General features: G+C 40.3%; 1 protein-coding gene across 5 annotated transcripts in view; it reads right to left on the reverse strand.

Moving 5' to 3' along the window:
- The window catches only part of LOC125454778 (tyrosine-protein phosphatase non-receptor type 14-like), a 278,893-nt gene that overhangs the window by 9,079 nt on the left and 243,757 nt on the right, over positions 1-26,057 (reverse strand). For all 5 annotated transcript variants that reach the window (XM_059648575.1, XM_048535977.2, XM_059648573.1 and 2 more), the window contains 5 exons: positions 23,626-23,772; positions 8,479-8,697; positions 5,091-5,219; positions 3,550-3,784; positions 372-535 (listed from right to left, as the gene is read on the reverse strand). In XM_059648575.1, coding sequence (XP_059504558.1) covers positions 372-535; positions 3,550-3,784; positions 5,091-5,219; positions 8,479-8,697; positions 23,626-23,772 — 894 coding nt within the window. The remainder of the gene's footprint in view (positions 1-371; positions 536-3,549; positions 3,785-5,090; positions 5,220-8,478; positions 8,698-23,625; positions 23,773-26,057) is intronic.

A 26,057-nucleotide genomic window follows, 5' to 3' on the forward strand; every position in this document is an offset into this window, starting at 1 on the left:
AACAATGACATAATCGCTAGATAATAAAATGTGAGGCTGGATGAACACAGCAGGCCAAGCAGCATCTCAGGAGCACAAAAGCTGACGTTTCGGGCCTAGACCCTTCATCAGAGAGGCGGATGGGGGGAGGGAACTGGAATAAATGCTGTGTTCATCCAGCCTCACATTTTATTATCTTGGAATCTCCAGCATCTGCAGTTCCCATTATCTCTAATGACATAATCGCTGTTCCATTTTTATGCAACATACAGATGGTTTGGAAATACTGTGTAAAATTTGGTGAAGACCAAATCGATAAGCTAACTGCTAATCAGCACACCATGGATTAAAAGTAGATCAAATGCACTTTCAAAAATATCTGTTGCACTCACCTCATTATGCTCCAAACAACCAACCATAACTTCTGTTAGAATCACCACTCCTGTTCTTCCAGCTCCTGCACTGCAATGCACAACTACTGGTGGGTTGCAGCTCTTGGTAGAATCCAGCATGCTATTTGTATGTCGACGGACAGATTGAATTTCTTCGAGATAAGCTGAAAAATTAGAACAGAAAGGATTGATGTTCCAAACAAAAACTTGGTGCTGGAGGTTGCAGTAAGTAGCTTGCTGGCTGTCAACACTGCAAAACTGACCTTGAGCTGGATGAAACAGTTAAACTGACTACAATTTAGTAAAGAGGAATGCCTGAAATGCTGAACATAAAAGAAGATTTAATGTTCCTCCACCCAAATTCTTCACCTCCCAGCATCCACAACCGCTGCAAACCTGACCCCAAAATGAAACCTCCTTTCAAGTGCCATACTTTTAATAATTGAAAGGATTTGTGAAGGCAAATGATTAGTGACTATTTAGGGTATTTTATTGGCGTTAAGGTCTTGTCTGCCACAATTTCACTCAATAAAGTGAAGATGAATTTAGGTGGTTGCAAACCACCATTTGGGGTTCTACGGCAGATTGTGTGAAATGCCTAGAACTTCAAGGGCAGAAATGATTATACACAAAGTAATGGTTAGCCCAGTCAGAGGAATCTAATAGGGATTTGAATTTTTCCCCAAGTCCAGCATGACTTTTTGACAGCTGGTTTTTAATTTTGTCTTCTTAGGATAAAACCAGATCTCAAAGTTCAGTTAACATTATTTACAACTGAAGTTCAATTTTTAGGCATTATAAGTGAGTTTGTTGTAAAATTATTTACTTTTGCATGGCATGTAAATGAGTGCACATATGAATAATGAATTTGGAGCAACAGCAGTTCAGTGGATTCAGGTGAACCACAGTGTACTTCCATGTCAAGAGGGCTGTTCATCTCAAGGCAGCTTCTTCAGGTCATCGCATTACAGCCTGACAATCTTCGTTAATTTATTCTTTCAATATTTAAACATGGGTAATATGGTGGTTGGTCACATATACAGATACGTTTTTAGGGTTCAGAATTTCTGGCTTAATTGGGTTTTAATCTTTGTTATCCTTATAATGTCCCATCATTTGTAAAAAACAAATGTTAAGGCCATCTATCTAACTTCTTTTATGTGAATAAAGTTGCCAATGGCCTCATTATTACTGTGTGGCTGAGTTTCAAAAATGACACATTCATTTAGCTCAGCAAGCAATATTAACAGCCACAGATAGGGCTGGAAGCTATTTACTACTCACATCCTTAGCATCTTGCAATAAGTTATTCTTTCAGAGGTTTGTCAATGCCTGTGTGCTTATTTGTAGAAGATTAAAAGGGGTAAAATGGATAAACACTTTTTTGTCAATAATTCGGTGGCTGTGGTTGATTGACCATTTTGAAGATGCAAGCTGTGCTGTCCCTGTTATCAGCAGATTTTCAAAACTCTTCTGCTTATCATGTCAGTTTCATGAGCATTTCAAGGACTTTCCACACGTGTAAATGGCTCATTTCTGGTGTAAATGGTAGATTATGAGGATACTGGACATAGTGGATGCAAGAGGAGAACTGGAGCATGGAGATTCCAGAGAGTTTTGCAGAAACATTGGAGGTGGAGGTATAATGTTGGGATGGTTGGGTTTGACCGGGATAAGGAGTTGAGAGCCTGACTTTTATGATCAGCTGTGCTGATGTCCCACAAAAAAACTAAATCTTCTGGCCAGATAGCCTCCCCGTCCTTAACTGTTATCTCAAGCCTGCCTCCAGTGGCAGTGGTCCTAACTCCATCCCACTCATGCATTCCTGGAATCAAAATATGGAGTATGGAGGTTTCCTTATTGGGAATGGGTTTGCAGGATCAGGACCTTTCCTGACTCCAGTTATCCATCTTCTTGATGAAAATCCAGCTCCATATGTCTGCAGGTAGGAGCAGCTTCCAGAGATGGAGAATAAAATTCAGAGTTCAAGCAAATATTATTAGGAAGAGGAAAATAATTGATAGAATATATTAGCCTTGTGTTTTGTTTCTTTTTGCACTTTGCCAGTAGGTGATATTGGCATGCTAGTAGTTATTTGCCATTTCCAGATGTCCTCAGGACATCAAATCCTAATTACCTTATAAATATTTCTTTGTACTGAGCCTTTGAAAACCAGCAATTAAATATTAAAATGTATCTAACATAATTATTTCTATTTCCACTGCACAATTAGGCAAGCAGTAATGTCATTCACAACTAAGACCACCTATACAACATTCTTGGTACAAAATTGTATGAACCATTCTTCCTCACAGCATGTTCTCTATTTTAAAATGATTTATTGCAGTTTTTCAAATACTTAGTTCCCATACGGAAGGATTAGCTATTTTAAAAAGAAAAGGTGATGCATCATTTAATAGTATTCTTTGAAGAGTCTTCGTGGTTATGCGTACTTGGGGATGAAGTATAGTATCGAACTGCTTAACTCTGGAGTTTTGTTGAGTCTTGTCTCAAGGATCAATTTGAGGTGGTATCAAGAAAAAATCCTGTGCTGTGTTGTTACAGTTGTAAGTGCAACATTCGACTTTGCAAATTTTAGAATGCTTGCCGAAAGCATGAACTGAAGTTGGCATTTCCTGAGAGGTGCGAGATATTCAAATGTTCTGCCTATCAACCAAACTGCAACATTATAACAGTGTTATCTGGCTGTGTCTTGAATTCTGAAGCAAAAATTTTCAAGGTGTTTTTTTGACCTTGGGACCGCACAAGTAGGCACTTATAATGCAGTGTAAAACGTACCTCCATTCTGCTATTAATTTACATGCTTCTTGATTTACTTTAGCTAACCAGTCCAATTTAAAATTTATCCAACAATAAGTCTAAAAACAGCATTTTCCAAAACTCCAGCCACACAAAATTTAAGTGGAGCCAGTAACTAGTAGGAAACACTGCATTCTTTTGGTTTCTTGGATCAGTTTGCCGGCTACATATGTTCTATAGACCACAGTTTAAATATTTTATAAATGTTGCTGCTTTAAAGCAAACAGTGATGTTTAGTATACAAATGCTTTACACTGGATTCTAATTGAGACTTATTAAAAGAATCAATTTATTGAAATGATAAAGTTAATGCTTCATTTTGTTTGGCCTACGTTGCATAATATATTGTGGTACTTACACAAAAAACCCTGTACATCTTCTGGACAGCCATGGTCTGGCCAATCAGTGTACTGCAAGTGCCACACAGTCCTTTCCTGTCCAGACAAAAGGTGCTTGACCTTTAAACCTGTAGTTGCATAGCAACCAGAATCTGTGCGGAATTTGGTTGTCACCTTAAACTTCCCATAAGTTGCTGAACTGTGCTTCGAGCCCAGTTTGGGCCAGTATCGATGGGTCTTTGGTTTTCCTCCCTCCTATGTGAGAAAGGGTAAGTTCATTAATACTAGAAAGCTTAATTTCAGGATTTTCATTTTAGAAAGAAAAATATAATTGATCATAATTTCCTTCAAGCACAGTCCCTTTACACATCACCAATCATTATGTAGAAAGAATAAACAAACGCACTAAAGATTATAATTAAAAAAGAACAAAATCCTATTTCCTGTAACAGTTTACTTCTTAAATGTCAGAGCAATGATATTACTTTATTCACAGGAGGAATTAATTCACCAAGAGCAGCTGAATGATAATTAGGAAACAAAATCTTTTACTGTGACAGCATAAGTAGGCTATAAGATCAATCTGCCAATAGATTGTGGAACACCAGAGAAATAGCTTGAGTATCTGAAGGAGGGATATGCAATTAACACACTGAAAGAAATCATTTTACCATTTTTCCTCCTCCCTTTCCAGGAACTGTATGGTATCCCCTAGATTATGTTACTTTAATTGAAGATATGCATTTGTGAAAGATTTAATGTAGTTCAGGTTTATGAAGACTAGAAGAAGGTGCAAGTATTATATCCAATTCTATTTAGACAACTCTTACAATCTCCACAAGATCCCCACTATACCAGCTCTCTACAACATTTCCTGGCCTATAGCGACACTACATGACAGAAGCTACTATACAGTTTTAAAACTGGAGTTATGAAATACTGGTTCAGATTTCAAAATTCAGAAGTGATAGGTGACATTGGGTCCAAATATTGCTTTGTCCCATTTGATGTTCCATATATAGCACTGAATAGGAATATAGAGGACAGGCACCATCAATATCTGATCTACTTGAACTTGATACTTGAGATTAGCATTAAACCTGGGTTTTCCCCTTTACTTAAGGTACTTTGGTTAATTCATATTGATATCTTCACACTTCAAATGGGCTTATTCACCTCAACTTTGGTGACTTCTTTCCCCTAAATGAAATAATTTTCTTTATTCTAAACTTGAACAAAGAATGACAGCAGTAGTGTGATACCTGGTCATATGGTCCCAGAAGAAATTTAATCTTATAGCACTCTTGTGGCCAGAAGAAACTGAGCAGTCCCTCTACCCATTTGCTATTTTACATATGTTGGATAAGGTGTTTTATGTACTTGAGATAACATAATGAGAAATGCTTCCAAGTGAAACATTGCAAGTTCAAGACCTACAAACCACCATGCATTTACACCCATCAACAGGAAGCTTTGTTTAACAGCAAAATGAACATTGTGTTCAACAATTTCCTGCAGTGTCCTTTGTTAGAAATATTAAACACAAAAACACAGAACTTACTTCTTCCGCTGTAACCATGACAATAACATTCACCCCTTGCTCCCAAACCATTTGCCAGAAGTCATGGCATGTATGTGGCAGGGGTCCCTGCGTGGCAATATAGTGCCAGTCCTCTCCAGCAACTGTAACCTGACAATTATACAGAAGAAAATATAAACAAACAGTCTGCATGAATTAGTATTATCCATTATGTGCTTGAAAAGAATCTCCCCATTCCAACTACAAAAAGCATACCTTCTATTTTTTAAAAAAAAAATTTCTTGAAAGACTGTGCAGCACACCATGGCAACACACCCATTTGTTACCACTGGCACGTGGGTAAGAATGCATTCAGGCTGATGAAATAAATTTTCCAATTTGCTGGCTACAGTAGTCCTTTGTGTAGATTGAGTTGTGGCAATTAACTCCTCTTCCAAGTAAACATGGGGCCACGGCATAAAATGAGCTGGGATTTGTGACTGCTGGTAATTGAGCTCAGAAATATCACATGGTAAATGATAGTGAAATATGACACTGGTGCAATAAGCAGTGTTTTTGTGATGCTGGCATGGAGACATGTTGCTGGTTATAGAATAGCTAATCTACATCCAAAAGCCAGACAGAATGGGCAAAATTTAATTCTGACTTTGGTCTTTTTTGGGGGGGAGCAGGGTAGGGAGATAATAACTCCCATTGTTTGGGAAGTCTGGGGGAATCCTGCAGTACTTATTTCTGGGAGACCAGATACAGTAGCCAGATAATTTGGCATATACTTGGACAGTATTCAGCGCCACATGTGATCTAGTTCCCAGCATGGCTGAAATCCCACTTCCATGCAGTGTGGGCCAGAAGCTGGAAATCTCCTGTACCTGCTGCACCACCGGGAGTGGGGCCACTGCTAGTATAACGTTTGGGCTGAACTCGAAGATTGTGGCTGAATCCCCAAAGAGGGGTGACTGCGGATGAGATGGGGGTCTGCTAGGAGGTTAACAGCAGTGGTTTAGAGGTAAAGAGGGTCAAAGGCAAAAAGCAGATTGGTTGCTTTCAATGAGACTCCTATGGTGATGTAGGATCCCTCAATTAGGCTGAGTGCCTGAAAACAAAGGAACTACCCCAAAGAGACAACAGGAAAATGGGACAGTCTCCTTGCATGACGTGTCCCTGCCTGCTTGCAGGAAGTGGCTACTTATGACCCTCTCAATTGGCCTCGAGCCAGGAAGTCCATCCTCCAGCCTCCTGCCCTGACACTGATTGAGTGGAGGAATTAAGGTGCTGTGGTCCATGTCTCACATCCTCTTGCCCAATCAAAAGGCTGACCCCAACCATCCCCCACCTCCGATCCCACTTCCAGGAGTGGTGGGGTTTGGGGCGTCATTAAATTCTGCACAACATCTGCTGTGGTAACCGGCTCCTTTTGTTAAACAGGCACAATATTGCAGAATGATATTTCCTTCTTTAAAATGGGAAGGTTTCTGGCCTTATTGAATAACAAGTATTATTCAACAACACAACAATGCTATTGGCCTATTTTCAGTCTCTATTGGACAGTGGTTCACGGAATCCATTGAGGTAATATATGTACAGAATGTCATATGTAGAGGAGGCAAAAACCCTTTCATTGGGTAGAATGGTGGTGTAACATAGCACAAACAGGAATAATTCTGGATTTACCAACAGTGTAGATATGGGATATTGGGTGTTTAGTAGTACAAAGGTAAAGGTTGATAGCATATCCTTGACTTGAACCAGTCCAATCAAACTAGATCCTTAAGTAACAATTAGCAGCTTAAGACCTGCTTCCTACTTTGTGGGCCAAGCAGTATAAAGTACCAATGTAAGTTGAAGTTGAGAACACAAAGGAAGTTTTTTTCATTTATGTTTCATGTTCTTTTTGTTAAAAGTCTGTGTGGCAAACGTGGCTAAGGCTTTCAATGATATTATGAACCACTGTACCTCTCTTGAAAGTATATTCAATATAATGACCTTCTTGCCTGCTTTGTAAGTTATCACAATATCAAACAATTAACCAATTTTGACACACTAGTTCAATTTACTCAGATGCAAAACTTGGTAGAATGCACTGAAGTCCCAGAACAACAACACTAAAAGGCTTTACGTAAGATATTTTAAACTCATTGTGCCAGTTTCAGGAGAAAGCTGTACATCTGATGGTAGCCAAAAAAACAGCACAGACATTCACATTCACAGTTCCTAAGATCCCAAAACAGCAGTCCTCTGCTATTGATGGACTAATGGCAGTTGGGTTAGTCACAGGGAATTGAGGGTCAGGTTTCCTGGCTACTGTTTTAAAACACACTTACAATTATATCACTTAAATAGAATTTGAGAGGTTTTGCTTTGATGTACCATGCAATGTCACATGGGATATTACCATTTTTCTAATGTCTAGTTTGGACTGAGAACATGTGAAATCATTATGTTGCTCTCTACAGTTGGTATCCATTGTTCTTATGAAGGTCTACTGTTGGCTGTTTTTGTTGCTAAAAGGGGGTGCTGTTGACTTTATCAATTTGGTTTTAAGTACAAAATCAACACATTTTGGGAGATCGATTAAAACATGGGAATCCCATGAAGTTTGAGGAGTAGGATCCATTCCAATATGAAGTATCATTGAGTGCAGTGTAAATATCTACGTGCAGCAATAACTTAAAGACTGTTAGCCTCTAGCTGTTGGGGGAACAATTAATAGAGAGGAAACACTTTCGCAAATATAACAAAGTTGAGGAAAGTAAAAATACCTCTGGAGCCCATTGAAACTCATTCTACAAATTACTCACCTGCTGATTTCAGGTCACAGGCCTGGTAATATAGTCCTTCCAGAAAGTAAAATTTATTGTATCTACTTTTAAGAATAGATTTCTAACAATTAAGGACTTCTGTCATGATTGAAGATGCACAACTTTCACTCAAAATAAAAGCCATAAGTGAATGCTCAAATGAAAATAAAGCAGCCTGAAGGGATGTAATTCTAACCAATCAAATAGTTGGTAAACAATTATTGGAACTGCCCAACTATCTAAGAACAGTATGTATTTACAATGCATACACAAAAGACCCACTGTTGAACGTGAACAGACTCTAACCCATCAACCTTTGAAATAGTTATCAACATCAGTATGGGCAGTGAAATAATAGTGATTCAACTCATGCTTACAAAAATTTGATAACGTGGCTCTTTATGAAATATCACTCCACACATTTCTTCTCAACTAGTTTTCAAAAATGTACATGAGCAACGATAAGATAAACCTTTGTAAATATACACCATAAGTTGAGGCTCATGTGTCACTGTGATATTCAGGAGTTCAAACGTAACATTTACTGTAATTTATGGAAACATATGATGGCACAACATTGCCAATGCTTTAATCTTTAAAAACATGCTCACCTTGATGTGGGAGGCATTGACATAGCCAGTATTGTTTTCTTTGGTTGGCACAAGTTCCACCCTGTTCTCCTCATAAGGAACAACATCCCTGAAACGATTACGCTCTGCATTTTCTGGAAGAGTTGCTGTGGTGAAAACACCATCTACCATCTTCTTTGGGATCTGCTCATATTCTGTAAACACCATATCTTCTTCCAGCTTTCTTTCTAGCATTCTGCACTGCATTTCCACCAAAATAAAAGGTGCCATTAGTGGAGTTCCATTCAATGTCTTGAAAGTAAATGGTAAATGTAATAACAGCAGGCACATTAGAAATATTCCCAATCATTTTTGCTACTAACTGACATGGTAGGGAGACAATAGAGGGATTAATATTGCTAGTTGTAAGATTGGCTCTGGACAAATCCTCTAAGATAGTTTGGCCCACACAGTTTTTCAACAACGCAGTAACTCATGGGGACAACCTGTGAAACAACGTGGAAGTTACTTTTTTTTAAACTTTGCAGTGGTATGATTTTATTTCATTATGTTTGGTTTAATTTTTGTGATCTCTTCCTGTCAGTCTTAGGCTATGTCTTTTATAATGAAAATATTGATTTCTTTTATGTACTATAGATTATGGTAGTAAACTACAATATTTATTTTAATTTCATCTATCTTCACATCTTGGTGTCCTTCCAATTTAATTCATTAGAATAGAGCTATACATTTTGCAGATGTGGTTTTCTCAATACCTCACATGATATATTCTACTCACCAAGATTTGTGAGAATGGAGTACATTTTTAAAAACTACCTTCTAAATAAATGCCACAAGCAAATACAAAGCATCCAAATTTTGTTTTGTCCAAGGTTTAGTAGATTTAGGGGGTAAATTTAGTCTAAGTCAGTTGTGTGACGGACTCATCGCTAATCAGCAACTGATTCTATCCCACCCCCCAACACTTTCCATAGAAAGTCACGGAACAATACTTCAAACACTTTTTGGAAACTTTTGCCATAATTGCAATGGTCATTTTATTTGGGTTGAAATTAAAATTCTTCACAATACTTTCCAAGGCAATGGAATATAAAATCTGGTGCAGTTGATTCCAGACTGTCGATTTGTTGCAAACCCATCTCCCCAGCACAGGCCAATTTTAGCCCCTCCACATTTAACTCTCTATGAAATTCAGACACATAATCACTAGATGGTGCCAGGGCACACATTTCTCAGTTCACATGCAATGTAGGACCGGAAGACATCGGAGCAGACATTAGGCCGTTCAGCCCATTGAGCCTGCTCTGCCATTCAATCAAAGCTGATAAGTTTCTCAACTCCATTCTCCCACTTTCTCCCTGTAACCCTTGATCTCCTTGACAATCAAGGACCTATCTATCTCCATCTTAAATATACTCAATGACCTGGCCTCCACAGCCTTCTGAGGCAGTGAATTCCTTAGATTCGCCACTCTCGGGCTGAAGAAGTTTCTCCTTGTCTCCATTCTAAAAGGTCTTCCCTTTACTTTAAGGCTGTGCCCTCGGGTCCTAGTCTCTCCTACCAATGGAAACATCTTCCCACTCTGTCTAGGCCACTCAGTATTCTGTAAGTTTCAATTAGATCACCCATCATCCTTCTAAACTCCATAAAGGACAGACCCAGAATCCTCAAATGTTCCTCATTCATTAAGCTTTTCATTCCTGGCAGCATTCTCTTGAACCTCCTCTGAACCCGCTCCAGGTCAGTGCATTCTTCCTGATATATGGGGCCCAAAACTGTGCACAATACTCCAAATGTGGCCTGACTAGAGCCTTATAGAGAAGTACACCCCTGCTTTTATATTCAAGTCCTCTCAAAATAAATGCCAAAGTTGCATTTGCCTTCCTAACAATTGACTCGACCTGCCAGTTTACCTTGACAGAATCTTGGACTAGAACTCCCAAGTCTCTTTACACTTCAGACTTCTGAATTTTCACCCCATTTAGAAAATAGTCCATTGTTCTATTCTTACCAAAGTGCATGACCTCACACTTCACACACTGTACTCCCTCTGACACTTCTTTGTCCACTCTCCCAACCTGTCCAAATCTTTCTGCAGCCTCCCCACCTCTTCCGTACTACCTGTCCCTCTCTCTATCTTTGTATTGTCTACAAACTTAGTTCCTTCATCTGGATCATTAATGTATAAAGTGAAAAGTTATGGTCCCAGCACTGACCCTTGTGGAACCCCACTTGTCACTGGCTGCCATCCTGAGACAGACCCCTTTAACCCCATTCTGCCAGACAGCCAATCTTCTATCCATGCTAACACCTTGCCTCAACATCATGAGGTCTTATCTTGGTCAGGAGCCTTCTGTGCGGTACCTTTTCAAAGGCCTTTTTGAAGTCCAAGTAGATAACATCCATTGGCTCTCCTTAGTTTAACCTGCTCATTATTTAGAACATAAGAACTCGGAGCAGGAGTAGGCCGTTCGGCCTTTCAAGCCTGCTCCGCCATTCAATGAGATCATGGCTGATCTTTTCGTGGACTCAGATACACTTACCCATGTTCTCACTATCCTCCTAGAATTCTAACAGATTTGTCAGGCATGACCTCCCTTTGATGAAGCCTTGCTGACTTTGCCCTATTTTACTGTGCACTTCCAAGTATTCAGAAATCTCATCCTTCACAACAGACTCTAAAATCTTACCCACGACCAAGGTTAGGCTAATCAGCATGTAATTTTCAGTCTTTTGCCTTACTCCCTTTTAAACAGGGGTGTTACGTTAATGATTTTCCAGTCCTCTGGGACCCTCCTTGACTCTAGTGAGTCCTAAAAGATCACCACTAACACCTTCACTATCTCTTCAGCTATCACCTTAAGAACTCTGAGGTGTAGGCCATCTGGTCCTGATTATTTACCAACCTTCAGGCCAATCAGTTTTTCTAGCACCTTCTCCTTGTGATGTCCACCATACTCAGCTCTGTCCCTGACTCTCTTGAATTTTTGGGACATTACTCATGTCTTCCACTATAAAGACTGATGCAAAGTAATTATGCAGCCATTTCTTTATTCCCCACTACTATCTCTCCAGCGTCATTTTCCAGTGGTCCAGTGTCCACCTTTGCCTCTCTTTTGCCCTTTATACATCTAAAAAAACTCTTACAGTTCTCCTTTACATTACTGGCTAGCTTACCCTCATACTTAATCTTCTCCGTCCTCATTTTTTTTTTGTTACCCTCTGTTGGTCTTTGTAAGCTTCCCAATCCTCTCGTTTCTCACTGCCCTTCACCACATTATATGCTTTTTCTTTTGCTTTTATGCTATCCCTGACATCCCTAGTCAGCCATGGTTGCCTCATTGTTCCTGTACTATACTTCTCTTTCCAAGGGGTGAATTTTTGCTGTGTCTCTTGAATTACGCTCAGAAACTCCTGACTTGGCTGTCTTTCCTGCTAGGTTCTTCTCCCAGTCAATTCTGCCCAGCCGGATGCCTCTGGAAGTTGCCTTTATTCAGCTGTAATACCATTATCTCTGATTCTATCTTCTTCCTCTCAAATTGCAGAGTAAATTCAATCATATTATGATCACTGCCTGATAAGGGTTCCTTCACCCTAAGCTCCCTTATCAAGTCTACCCCATTGCACAACACTAAATCCAGTATTGCCTGTTCCCTATTGGGCTCCACCACAAGCTGCTCCAAAAAGCCATCTCGTTGACATTCCACAAATTCCTTTTCTTGCAATCCACGACCAATCTGATTTTCCAAGTCCACCTGCATATTGAAACCTCCCATGATCATGGTAGCTTTGCCGTTCTTACACACCATTTCTATCACCGGGTGTATCTTGCACCCCAGTTTCTGACTGCTCTTTGGAAGCTGTACATAATTCCAACTATGGTTTTTTACCTTTGCCGTTCCTCAGCTCTACCCACACAGATTCTACACCATTTGATCCAATTTTGTTTCTTACCATTGAATTAATTTCATTTTTCACCAGTAAGACAACCCTACCCCCTCTGCCCACCTGCCAATCTTTTCAATAAGATGTATTTCCTTGGATATTTGGTTCCCAATCCTGATCCCCTTGCAGTCATGTCTCCACCTCGTCATACCTGCCAATTTTGATCTGCACCACAAGCTCATTTACCTTCTTTCCTATACTGTGTGCATTCAGATATAACATCTTCAGTCCTGTATTAACCATCCCCCTTCTTATTGTCACTTGTTTATCCAGTGTGCTTGAAGTTTGATTCCTAACCTTTTCCAAACACTTTGTGTCTATGCCGGAGACTTTAATGACCTCTCGATCCTGCGTACAAAGGATAATACCACTTGTCATTTCTTTCATATTTTTCCACACAGTTGAATCCTACAGACATTAACCTGCTGCTTTGTATCCTAGTGGGATATGTTTTACCCTTCCCTTCCCACCGACTTTCCAGTTTGAAGTCCTGTTGACCAGCCTATTTACCCTTTTCACTAGAACATTGGTCCCAGCTTGATTCAGGTGGAGACCGTCCCTGTGGTACAAGCCCCTCCTGTTCCACTACTGATGACAGTGCCCGATGAAAACGAACCCGTCTTTCCCGCACCACTCCTTTAGCCACATGTTTACTTCCCTTATTCTTGTGTCCCTACGCCAATTTGCATGTGGCTTGGGCAGTAATTCGGAGATTATAAGACTTGAGGACCTGCTCTTTAACTTTGTTCCTAGCTCCTGATAATCCCTGAACAGATTCTCTTTCCTGGTCTTGCCTATGTTGTTTGTTCTGATGTGGACCATAACAACTGGATCCTCCCTCTCCCTCTCCAATATCCTTTCAAGCCAGTCAGAGATATCCCTTACTCTGGCATCAGGCAGGCACCACACCATGTGGGAGTCTCGATCCTGCAGACAAAGGATAATACCACTAACCTAGGATGTTTTTCCAATCAATTTATTTATTTAAAATTGAAAACCAGCTGCCTTGCACATACTAATTGAAACCTATGGATATCAGACATTCACTGACCGCGGCTGGTCACACTAACACTTTAATGTCAGAAGTCATGTGACACCAGGTTACAGTCTGCTCCTTCATCAGGTGAAGGGATACAGCTCCGAATGCTTGTGATTTCAAATAAACCTGTCTGACTATAACCTGGTGTCGTGTGACTTCTGACCTTCTCCACACCAGTCCCTCCAGATCGTACTTTAATGGCATGCTTTGATAGATTAATCAAGCAAATATAAAACACTTCTCACATCTGTTCCTTTTTACTTCAAGAATCAAAACTAAAGATAAGTTTGTTCTTTGTTGTTATTCTTTTAGGCAACGACCAGTGTAATACGTTCGAATAGCCAGTTATTTTTAAACTTGTAATGACATTACTGCCGTCAAAGCTAATAGCTTAAAGGCACCACAGAGACCAGGATTGTTCAGTAGAATGTTTATACAAAGAATAATGCAAGAAGTGGTCAGATATCCATGCAGTAACACAAGTGCACACTATATGCTTGATAGTATCCACAAAGCAAAGAATAAGATTGCTTTGGGTTTTGTGACATTACTTATAGCTTTAAATTGTTCCTTAAACAATGCTTAGTTGGCAATAAATATATGGTAACAATTCAAGCATCTTCTATCACCCAATTACAAATAAACTGAACACTATTTAAGTCACACTTCATATCAAAAATACTTTCAATACATTTTAATACACAATGAATCTCCACTGAATGCAATAAGGAGACACACTCACCATCAATGTGGCTTCTTTTTAAAAATGGGGAGATGATGGCGTTGGATGGGTTGGACAAGGTGAAAAATCAAGTTATGGTCGTTTATTTGAAAACGCAAGCTTTTGGAACTCAGCTCCTTCCTCAGGTGTCATATGGCAGAGACGGTATAAGATACAGAATTTATAAGCAGAAAGATAACAACGCTAAAACTGGCCCCTCTTTTGAATCTTTAATCAGTTAGGAAGGAGAAACTGATTAAAATGCAAAATCCAGATTCCTTTCACGTCACCAGATACACTGATGACATTTTCTTCCTTTGGTCTCACGACGAACAAACACAGAAACAACTACATACTGATATCAACAAGTTTCATCCAACTAGACTTACTATGGACTACTCTTTAGAACCAGTCCCATGTTTGAACACATGTATCGCCATCAAGGGCAGACACCTCAGTACCTCACTCTACCACAGGCCTATGGATAGCCTCACGATGCTGCACTTCTCCAGCTTCCACCCAAAACATATTAAAAAAAGCCATCTCCTATGGACAAGCCCTACACATACACAGGATCTGCTCTGATGAGGGACAGAGCACCAGGCAGCTGAAGGTCTTGAAGAAGGCCCTCATAACAACAGAATACAATGCTCAACTCATTGATCACCAGTTCCATCAAGCCAAAGCAAGAAACTGCAATGACCTCCTCAGAAGACAGGCATGACATGACCGATTGGGTACCCTTTGTCATCCAGTACTTCCTTGGAGCGGAGGAACTATGCCATGTTCTCTGAAGCGTCCAACTCATTGTTGATGATGATGAGTACCTCACCACGATCTTCCCCACACCTCCACTTCTCACCTTCAAACAACTGCCAAACCTTAAATAGACTAGTGTTCACAGCAAGCTACTGCGCGTTCAGGATGACATCGACCACGACACCACAGAACCCTGCCATGGTAACCTTTGTAAGATATGCCAGATCATCGACACCGACACTATCAACACATGTGGGAACACCACTCACCATTTACACAGCAGATACTGATGTGACTTAGCCAATGTTGTCTATTTCATAGGATGTAGGCAAAAGATGCTGCAAGGCATAGTACATTGGTAAGTCCATGCAGATGCTATGACAATGGATGAATGGACACCATGTAACGATCACAGGACAGGGGTGTTCCCTCCCAGTGGGGGAACACATCAGGGGTCAAGGACATTCAGCCTCCGATCTTCAGGTAAGCATCCTCCAAGGTGGACTTTGAGATACACAACAGTGCAAAAATCATTGAGCAGAGGCCGTTAGCCAAGTGCTGTACCCATGAAGATGGCTTCAGGGTCTTGGGTTCACGTTGCACTACCGGCAACCTCACCACACTATATACTCCCACACTCTCTCTCTCTTTCTCTCTCACACACAGACACACACGCACACACTTTCTCACATAATCACTCGCACAATTACGCAGACCCTCTCACATGCACATACACTCATACATGAATTATTTCATCCAAGATGGTTGTGTAGTTGCAGATACATTTTGTTTTGCTCAAAAAATGTAAAACCTGACCCCAGTTTCAAAAACAGACAGATTCTAAGCATGACCTTACACCTACAATGCATTGTCTGCCCTGTGTTGTCACCTCCTGTATAAATTGATAAAAGCCTTGAATTATCTTGGGACAATGACTTGGATTTTGCATTTCAATCAGTAGTCTCCTCCCTGAATGATTCAAGATTCAAAAGAGGTGGCAGTTTTAGAGTTGTTACTGCTTGTAAATTCTTTGTCTTATACCCTCTCTCTCACATGATGCCCGAGGAAGAAGCTGAGCTTCGAAAGCTTGCGTTTTTAAATAATCCTGTCAGACTATAACCTGGCTTCAATTTAAGATTAAATACATTGATTTATTAATTTACCTAAAATGATATGAAACAACATATGACAAGGGACCATGGGCTACGAACCACACACTTTTAGCAGTTCTGAGCACATTCTGAGCAAATTACTAAGTTGAAAGCAAGCTCATGGAGCCAGTCCTTATCATTTATTCTTTATTGCTCCTTTAGCCAAATTTGTGTCATGCTGATTAATGGTTAAACACTAATGTCTACGAATGAACGGGTAGTCATTTTGACAGATTGTTATGTCATAGCTCAAATCTTTGTCTAAGCACAGAACTGGTCAGCATTTCACCATAAATAAATTGCCAGAATTTCACTCCACAAATATACACTTCTCATTGCAACTATCTAAACTCTGAAGACCTATGCCTCAAGTAAAGTCACCATAGTCTTACCAGACCGTTAGGCTACTCTATCTCATTAGAGAGAGAGAGAGAGAGATGACTGGTTAAGATTTAACCCGAATCACCATACCTCAGGTGAGGAGAGAGATTGAGAACAAGAGTCTTTCATGGTAACCTCATCTGGTGCAGGAATTGAACCCACTCTTTTGGAACTGCTCTGCATGGCGAACCAGCTACACAGCCAATTAGGCGAACCAACATACCTACCACCCACCTCCCGCAATCTGCCTCACCAAGCCCATTCTTCAAAAGGTCAAATTACATCAATTTTCTTCCAAGTACAAACATTAAAATTTGACCTGAACAGCACTGAGAGAAATAATGTGGAAACAGTGGCTGGCAAAGCTAGAAGAAGCCTTTTGATATTCTCTCCAATGGTAATTTGTGTTTAAGGAAATCTAAAGGTGCTTAGAGCATTATAAGTACAGCCCTGTCTTCCAGGTTGAAGAGAAACCTACTCTGAACCGACTATAGTTGAAAGTCAAATGATTGACAAGCTTGAGGAGTTAACTATTCCATGTTAGTCTATCTTCTGCGACCATAGAGATGGATCTGGGACATGACATTCCTAAGTTATCACTGGTACAATATTGATATCAAAGTTGCTAGCAGTAACCAAACTTCCACATTTATTCTAGGACTACACCTCAATATTCTACATTTCTTCCACCGATAGGGATCTTCCCAACAATGAAACTCCATTCCCTTGTAAGGAAAGATTTCTACATAGAGTTAACCTTCACTTCCTCAATTAGATTTTATGAACATCAATCGCCTTAATCCCTGTCTCAGCTCATTTGCTGTTCAAACACTCAACCATGCCTTGTCACACCCAGTCTCAACTATGTCAATGTTCTCCTGTTAGGTTTCCCACTCTGCATAAACCTCAGCTGAACCAAAAATACAGCAACCTGTATCTTATAAAAAGTCATACATAACTATTACTCCCGATTAACCTATTTGCCAGTAACTGTTCTTCGCCCTCAAATGGCAGTGACTCAATTTGCCATTTAGGAGCCTGCTCTGGAATTCTGTCCCTCAGACCCTCCACCTCTGTCTCCTTATTTAAGGCTGCACTCCCTTAAAATTGCACCTTTCAATTAAGCTTTTCATCACTCTTACCAATATCCCTTTCTTTGGTTCATCCCTGATTTTTGTTCAATTACACCTCCCAAAGAGCTTTGGGATGTTTATACGCAAAAGGCACTATTTTAAAGCTAGTTTAAGTGGAACTCATTCAGAAAATGCATGGAATTTCAGAGACAGGCACTTCAACAATCACCCTTTCTGAACAGAGATCAATTGCTTAGGAGTAAAGAGGTCGCTTCAGAGAATCCCCAGCACTATTTCTGTATTTACACAAGTAAAATGTATGCTTCAGCAGCCATATTCACAACCTTAACCCTAGACAATGTGTCAAAACTCTTTTATTACTCAGTTTCTCTTGGAAATTTGAAGATGAATTGTGAAACACATTGGGGACTTGTAGGGCATATTATAAAAACTCATTAGCATGCAACTGAAATCTATCCTGGAAATTCTCTGAGGAATTTGTTGAATAGATTACGGTGTCACCTTTTGATAAGTGACCCCATTGGGCTGCAAGAGACTGGGAGGAGGACATTAGGCTAATTAGAGCAGACCCAGTTTCTGATGGAAGGGAGGATGAGAGAGAAAGATGGAATCCATTTCCATCCAGTGTCCTATCTGACTAACCCAATTGGTGGATTTGAGCCAAACTGAAATTTACCGCAGTATGGCCATCAACGCAATCCACATTTTCAGGGAGTGAATGAGTGCAGCCCAGTTAAACTGCTACACAAAAATTATCATCGGGCTCGTATTCCAAATCAGCAAGTGTCTTTGGCTTAACATCCCTAGGTAAGCTAAAATTCAGGATAATTTGAACTAAAAGTGTATGCTCAGGTAGATTCTCAGATAGGTTTGTCTTATTAGAACCTTTCACGAAATAACGTCCTGTAAAATAACAAGATGAGATGTAGGTCACATTTAGGTGTACTTGTCCTATAATAACAGGCTGGTAATGTGTTTGGAGGGGCACTGGGAGAGAAGTTCAACATCTTTGCATAATTTTGATATGTTATTAGTGGCAGGCACAGTTGCCATTCAGGTGGTCAAATGAGCTGTTCAGGTGCATGTCGCCATTTAACTTGTAGCAGGAAGTTGTTACCATAGGTATACCATGCCACGTACACCCTTCACCACCTAATCATCAGGACTAGCTCCATGGGTGCCAGTTTGCTGAAACAATCCAGGCTTTTTCAAATTCTTACCAGCAAGGGGTCAGTTCCCACTTTTGATCGTGGTGGTGCTACTCAAGATTCATTCCAAGTATGTGTGAAGCTGGGAAATGGAAGGCGAGAAAGGAGATCGGCGCATAGGACTGCAAAGCAGGAGATCTTCTTGGAGCCTGTTTGACTATTCAGTAAGATCAGAGCCATCTGGCCGTCTTCTGAGCTCTAGTTTCCAACGTGCGTTCCATAACACTTGACTCCCAATGGGGAGATAATCACAGATAATGGGTCAACAGCACCTTGCACCCAAGAAAGTCTTACAACATTTTACGTGAAACTATCACTATCTCACACCCTCTTTTGTCACATCACATTTGAAGGCAAACAAGGAATAGCAGGGACTGAAACAGGTCAGAAGTTTTTGCTAACACAACTGTTTCCCTTGAATAATGGGCTCTAATAAATGCACTTTTTAATTGTTTGGTGTCTTGACAAGCCTACATTCAAACTAATATTTCGGATCAAACAGAGAACGGACAGAAGACACAGCAATTATTTTCATTAATAGCTACGCCATTATGCAGCCCAGAAATCTGATGTAACCAATCAGAAATACTGCCTAAAAAGGAATAAAAAGTAAAACATGTTGTGAACTATTTGAGTTGGCTTTGGAATGACATGTCTCTCATACCAACACTTATCCAAAAGATAATAATAATGAAAATGTAATTTGTTCAAGGCTACAAGATACTCCTTTGGACTGAGCTTTCATTTGCTAATGTTTTCATAAGGATTCAAAACAAAGATAAAAAGGCAGAAGAGTGGGGCAGGGATAAAAAAGCACCAACCTGGAAAATATTTTGTTTGCAACATTGGGAGCGTTTCCACCCTAAGCCAAAAAGTAACCGTCCATTTCAACAAGCAAACTAAAAAGACTAACACATTATCGCAATGGTAAGAGATTGCAGAGCTCTGAGAATGCAAAGGGACCTGGCTGCCAAATACATGAGAAAGAGAAGGTTTGTGTGTAGGCACAGCAAGTAGTTTAGAAAGTAAATACAATGTTGTTTATTGCAAGAAAAAGTGAATACCAAACTGGGAGGTTATTCTTCAGTTATAAAGGGCAGTTGAGAGAACAAATAGGATTGGCAATGGCCTAGTGGTATTATCGCTAGACTACTGATCCAGAAACCAGCTAATGTTCTAGGGACCCACGTTCAAATCCCATCATGGCAGATGGTGGAATTTGAATTCAATAGTTTTTAAAGAAAGTCCGGAATTAAGAATCTCCTGATCACTATGAAATCATTGCCGATGGTCGGAAAAACCCATCTGGTTCACTAATGTCCTTCAGGGAAGGAAAACTGCCATCCGCACCTGGTCTGCCCTACTTGTGACTCCAGATGCACAGCAATGTGGTTGATTCTCAATTGCTGTCTGAAATGGCCTAGCAAGCCACTCAGTTGTACTAATCGCTACAGTCTCAAAGAAATGAAACCAGATGGATCACTTGGCATCAACTGAGGCACTGGAACAGACAGTGGCAGAAACAGATCTTTCGACCCTCCTCACTGACATCAAGGAGTTAGTGCCAAAGTTGGGACGGTTGTCTCACAGACTAGTTAAGCAACAGCCTGACATAGTCATTCTCATGGAATCATACCTGTCAGACAATGTCCCAAACACCAGTGTCACCATCCCTGGATGTGTCCTGTCCCATCGGCAGGACAGACCAGGAGAGGGGGTGGCACAGTGGTAGGGTGTTGCTGTAGGAGTCCTCAATATTGACTCCAGATCCAGTGAAATCTCATGGCTTCAGGTTAAACATAGGCAAGGAAACCTCCTGCTGATTACTACATACCATCCTCCATAAGGCAGTGTGGGCCATTAAAACAGCGAAATTGTAGTCATCACAATCTGCGGCCCGGCATATCACCCACTTAACAATTACTATCGAGTAGGGGATCAACCCTGGTTCAATCATGAATGGTGGTGAACAATTAAACAACTCACTGGAGGAGGAGGCGCCACAAATATCCCCATCCTCAGTGATAGAAGAATCCAGCACATCAGTGCAAAATATAAGGCTGAAGCATTCATGGCAATCTTCATCCAGAAGTGCCAAGTGGATGAGCTATGTCAGCCTCCTCCAGTGGTCCCCAGCATTACAGATACCAGTCTTCAGCCAATTCAATTCATTTCATCAAGAAATGGTTGGTGACACTGGATACTGCAAAGGCTACTGGCCCTGACAACATTCTGGCAAGAAGTAGTGAAGACTTGGGCTCAAAAACTTGCTGAGGAGATGCTGCTTGACAGCACTGTTGATGGTGCTTTCTATCATTTTACTGAAGGTTGAGAGTAGACTGATGGGGCGGTAATTGGCTGGGTTGGATTTGTCCTGCTTTTTGTGTACAGGGCAGATTTGGGCAATTCTCCACATTGTTGCGTGGATACCAGCGTTGTAACTGTACTGGAACAGCTTGGCTAGGGGAGTGGCAAGCCACTCACCATCCTGACTTGGAAATATATTGCTGTTCCTTTGCTGTTGTTGGGTCAAAATCCTGGAATTCCTTCCCTGATGGCATTATGGGTCAACCGACTGCAGATGGACTGACTACCACCTTCTCAAGGGAAAATAGAGACAGGGAATAAATGCTGGCCAGCCATCAATGCCCACGTCCCACAAATGAATGAAAAAAATATCTGGAGTACTGAGCACAGTATTCACTTCCCTGTTTAAGGAAGCATGTAAATACGTTGGAGACAGTTCAGAGAGAGCATTCTAGACTAATCCCTGGAATGGATAGTCATCTTTTGAGGAAAGGCTGGTCAGGTTAGGCTTGGATTCATTGGAGTTTAGATGAGTACGAGGTGACTTGATTGAAACGTAATAGATACTGAATGGGCTCAACAGGGTGGATATGGGATTGTGGGAAGGATGCTTCCTCTTGTGGGAAAAGTTAAAAATTAGGGTCACTTATTGAAGGCTGAGACCAGGAGACTTTTTTTTCCTCAGAAGATTGTGAATTTTTGCAACTTTCTTCCTCAAAAGGAGATGAGACTGCAAACTGGCATATCATTTCCTGCTTTCTGTGTTCCTTCATTTTTGAATAAAGGGGCTATGTTAACTACTTTCCATATTATGGAAACTTTTCCAAATCTAATCAATTCTGAAAAATTAAAACTAACACAATATTATCACACTATCCACAGTAATTGAGACCCTAGAATATAAACATCCAGACCTGGGGACTTGTTGGCAATTAGTTCCAATAACCTGATAAGTACTATTTCCTCGATAATTGTAATTTTCTTGAGTTCCTCCTTCCTTTCCAGTTCTTGATTAACAGCTATTTCCGAGATGTTACTTACATTTGTATAGTGAAAACCAACAGCCAATTATTTCGATTTCCCTCCTGTTTAATCTTTCAGTCATTCTTTTCTGTGTTTTGCATCTCGCCCAGTCTGCTGACCTGCCACCCTTCTTTGTGCAATTATGTCTTTTTTCCTTAAAATTCAGCATAACTTTTAACATTTTTAGTGAACCATAGATATTGGATTCTTCCCAAGAAATATTTCTTTATTGTTGGCTTGAATCTATTCGGTGTATTCCAAAATACTGCCTTAATTGTCTATGGCTAACACTGATTGTTCCAAAACCCAAGTGGTTCACTAAGGTCCTTAAGGTTATCGGCGATTTTTACCTGGTCTGGCCTACATACATCTCAAAACCAATACCAAGTAGTTCACTCTTAACCACTCTCTGAAATGCATAGCAAGCACTCCATTCAAAGGCAGTTAGGGATGGGCAACACATACTGTCTTTGGTAGTGACAGCCTGATCCATTAAAGAAAGAAAAAGTATTCTTAAGACATTTTATTAAGTGGGACTTATCAAATGAGCTCCACATGGTTGTATCAATAGGTCAGCCAGGGGACACAAGCCTTGGTTAAAGAAAACTAGTAAGGGATAACTTCAATAAAAATAACAACATGAATGGTCTTCAAATATTCAAATCCAGTACTATGAATCAGCTTGTGCTATAAGTAGATAAAGATCACAACTTTTTGATCATTCCTAGTTATCAATCTTATTTAAAACAGCACATTATGTAACGGAGGAGCAGAGTAAAGATCAAATAATTTATAACAGGAAGGAAAACTTGTTGTTTTGCAACTTAATATGTTATGCAATATTTACATGTAAAGACATACAGATATACAAAGAATACATATACAGAAACTATAACATCAATGCAAAGTATTTTACATAACTGATCCACATTACAGTTTACTGTCTATTCAAGGAAATAGTCCCAAAGTCAGCTATGGTGCCAGTTACCATAACCATCCTTTCCATTATCTGATTTAACTTTCAGTTGTTTACTTGGATTCTACCTCCATGACTAACCCTGGAAGTAAATTTTACATTCTTGACTCACTCTATAAGAGATATCGTAAATCTCTTTCATTAAGTCTTGTATCTAAGGCTGTTAAATGACTGGGTCTGTGCTTATATAAGTGTTTCATGGCTTTAAACGCTTCCATCATATTTTAACATAATCTCTGATGATCTTGTGAAAAAGTTCCTAAGTTTACTTTACATTTGCATTATCTCCAACGTATGCTATCGCCTCATCTCGATTATAAATCAGAGACAACCAAGATATATTTAACAAATGAAGAGCAGGATGATTCCTCCGAACATTATATGATCAATGTGAACTACTTATGTTACTATTTCTGCTTTTGTCTGAAGTAGCATGTGGATCATGTTCACTTCCGAGTCTATGAATTTACAAACAAGTTGAATTGAGCAACATAAGAAGGTTGCAAACAAGAAGATTATTCCTCTAAACAGTACAATTTCTTTCACTGCTTGAAATATGCTCACCCTTTCGTCCATTGGGACTTTTGAAGAGTCATCTTGGCTGTCCTCGAGCACTGGAACCCTGGCCATTGAGAGTCCATTGAGTGCTGCCCACTTCAATGGCCCTATCTTTTGGGCTTCTGCTGCTGCCAGTTTCTGCTTTTCTAAATTCTTTGGATGGGGAGAAGAAATGCTAACGTCATTGGCGCTGATATTCAAAAGGAAAAATTCAAACTTTTACCTTTCAACAACGGGCTTAACAAAGGTATTGAAACTGGTGACCATGACAAATAGCATTCTTTTTACTGCAAAAATCCGCAAAATTCTGTTTTATTTATCAAGTGTTAATCTTTAGAAAATTAAGTGCCATTTTTCACCATATCAGCAAACGCGTATACCAAAAATAGGAATGAAAAGGTTTTGGAGTCGCACAGTGGTTTCATTTAGTTTAATTAGAATAATTAATCAAACTAAATGATTTTTGGGAGCTTTGAACTGACTTTGGATTTTCAAGAAATGGAGATAAGGCAAAGAGTTTTCAAAACAGGTTGTCTTTAAACCCAAGAACACAACTTTACTTGTATAAGATGTGGATTTGATTTTAATATTTTAAGTGAAGATATGGATGGAGCAGATTTTTGTCAGGTGTATCCAGGGAGGATTTCTGACCCAATATGTGGACAGGCCGACTAGAGGGGAGGCCATATTGGATTTGGTGCTTGGCAATGAACCAGGCCAGCTGCCAGATCTCTCAACAGGAGAGCATTTCAGCAATAGTGATCGTAACTCCCTGACCTTTGCTATAGTCATGGAGAGGGATAGGAGCAAATGGTGTAGGAAATTATTTAATTGGTGGAGGGGGAATTGCTATGTTATTAGGCAAAAACTGCAGAGCATAAAGTGGGATCAGATGTTCTCAGGGAAATGCATACCAAAATGTGGAGGTTGTTTAGGGAGCAGATGCTACAGGTACTAGATAGGTTTGTCCCACTGAGGCAAGGAAGAGATGGTAAGGTGAAGGAACCTTGGATGACAAGACATGTGGAACACCTCGTCAAGAGGAAGAAGGAAGCTTACTTAAGGTTGAGGAAGCAAAGATCAGACAGGGCTCTAGAGGTCTGCAAGGTAGCCAGGAAGGAACTGAAGAATGGACTTAGGAGAGCCAGAAGGGGGTATGAAAAATCCTTGGTGGGTAGGATCAAGGAAAACTGCAAGGCATTCTGTGTTTATGTGAGGAAAAAGAGGATGGCCAGAGTGAGAATAAGGCCGATCAGGCATAGTGAAGGGAACTTGTGTGCAGAGTCAGAAGAGGTAGGGGAGGTCCTTAATGAATACTTTGCTTCAGTATTTACCAGTGAGAGGGACCTTGATGTTGCTGAGGACAGTGTGAAACGGGCAGATATGCTCAAACATATTGAGGTTGGGAAGAAGGATGTGCTCGAAATTTTGAAAAACATGAGGATACATAAGTCTTCTGGGTCAGACAGGATATACACAAGGTTTCTACAGGAAGCAAGTTAAGAGATGAGTGCCCCTTTGGCAATGATCTTTGCATCCTCACTGTCCACTGGAGTAGTACCAGAAGATTGGAGGGTGGCAAATGTCATTCCTTTGTTCAAGAAAGGGAAGAGGGATAATCCTGGGAATTACAGTCCAGCCAGTTTTACTTCTGTCGTGGGCAAATTATTGGAGTGGATTCTGAGAGATAGTATTTATGATTATTTGGAAAAGCACAGTTTGTTTAGAAATAATCAGCATGGCTTTGAGAGGGGCAGGTCATGCATCAGAAGCCTTATTGAATTCTTTCAGGATGTCACAAAACATATTGGTGAAGGCAGAGCAGAATGTGTGGTGTACGTGGATTTTAGCAAGGTGTTTGATAAGGTTCTCCATGGTAGGCTTATTCAGAAAGTAAGGAGGCATTGGATTCAGGGAATTTTGGCTGTCTGGATACTAAACTGGCTGTCCCATAGAAGACAGAGGATGGTAATAGATGGAAAATCTTTGTCTTGGAGCTCAGTGACCAGTGGTGTTCCACAGGGATCTGTTCTGGGGCCTCTGCTCTTTGTGATCCTCATAAATGACTTTGATGAGGAAGTGGACGGGTGGGTTAGTGAGTTTGTCGATGACACGAAGGTTGGTGGAGTTGTGAAGGGCTGTTGTAGGTTGCAGTGGAACATTAACAGGATGCATAGCTGGTCAAAGAAGTGGCACATGGAACTTAACCCAGGAAAGTGTGAAGTGATTCATTTTGGAAGGTTGAATTTGAATGCAGAATACAAGGTGAATGGCAGGATTCTTGGCAGCGTGGAGAGAGGGATCTTCCAGTCCACGCCCACAGATCCCTCAAAGTTGCCACCCAAGTTGATGGGTTATAAACAAGGTGCAGGGTACGTTGGCTTTCATTGGCAGGGGAATTGAGTTTAAGAGTTGCGAGCTTATGCTGCAGCTCTATA

This window comes from Stegostoma tigrinum, chromosome 9 (genome assembly GCF_030684315.1).
Source record: "Stegostoma tigrinum isolate sSteTig4 chromosome 9, sSteTig4.hap1, whole genome shotgun sequence".
NCBI classification, from domain to species: domain Eukaryota; kingdom Metazoa; phylum Chordata; class Chondrichthyes; order Orectolobiformes; family Stegostomatidae; genus Stegostoma; species Stegostoma tigrinum.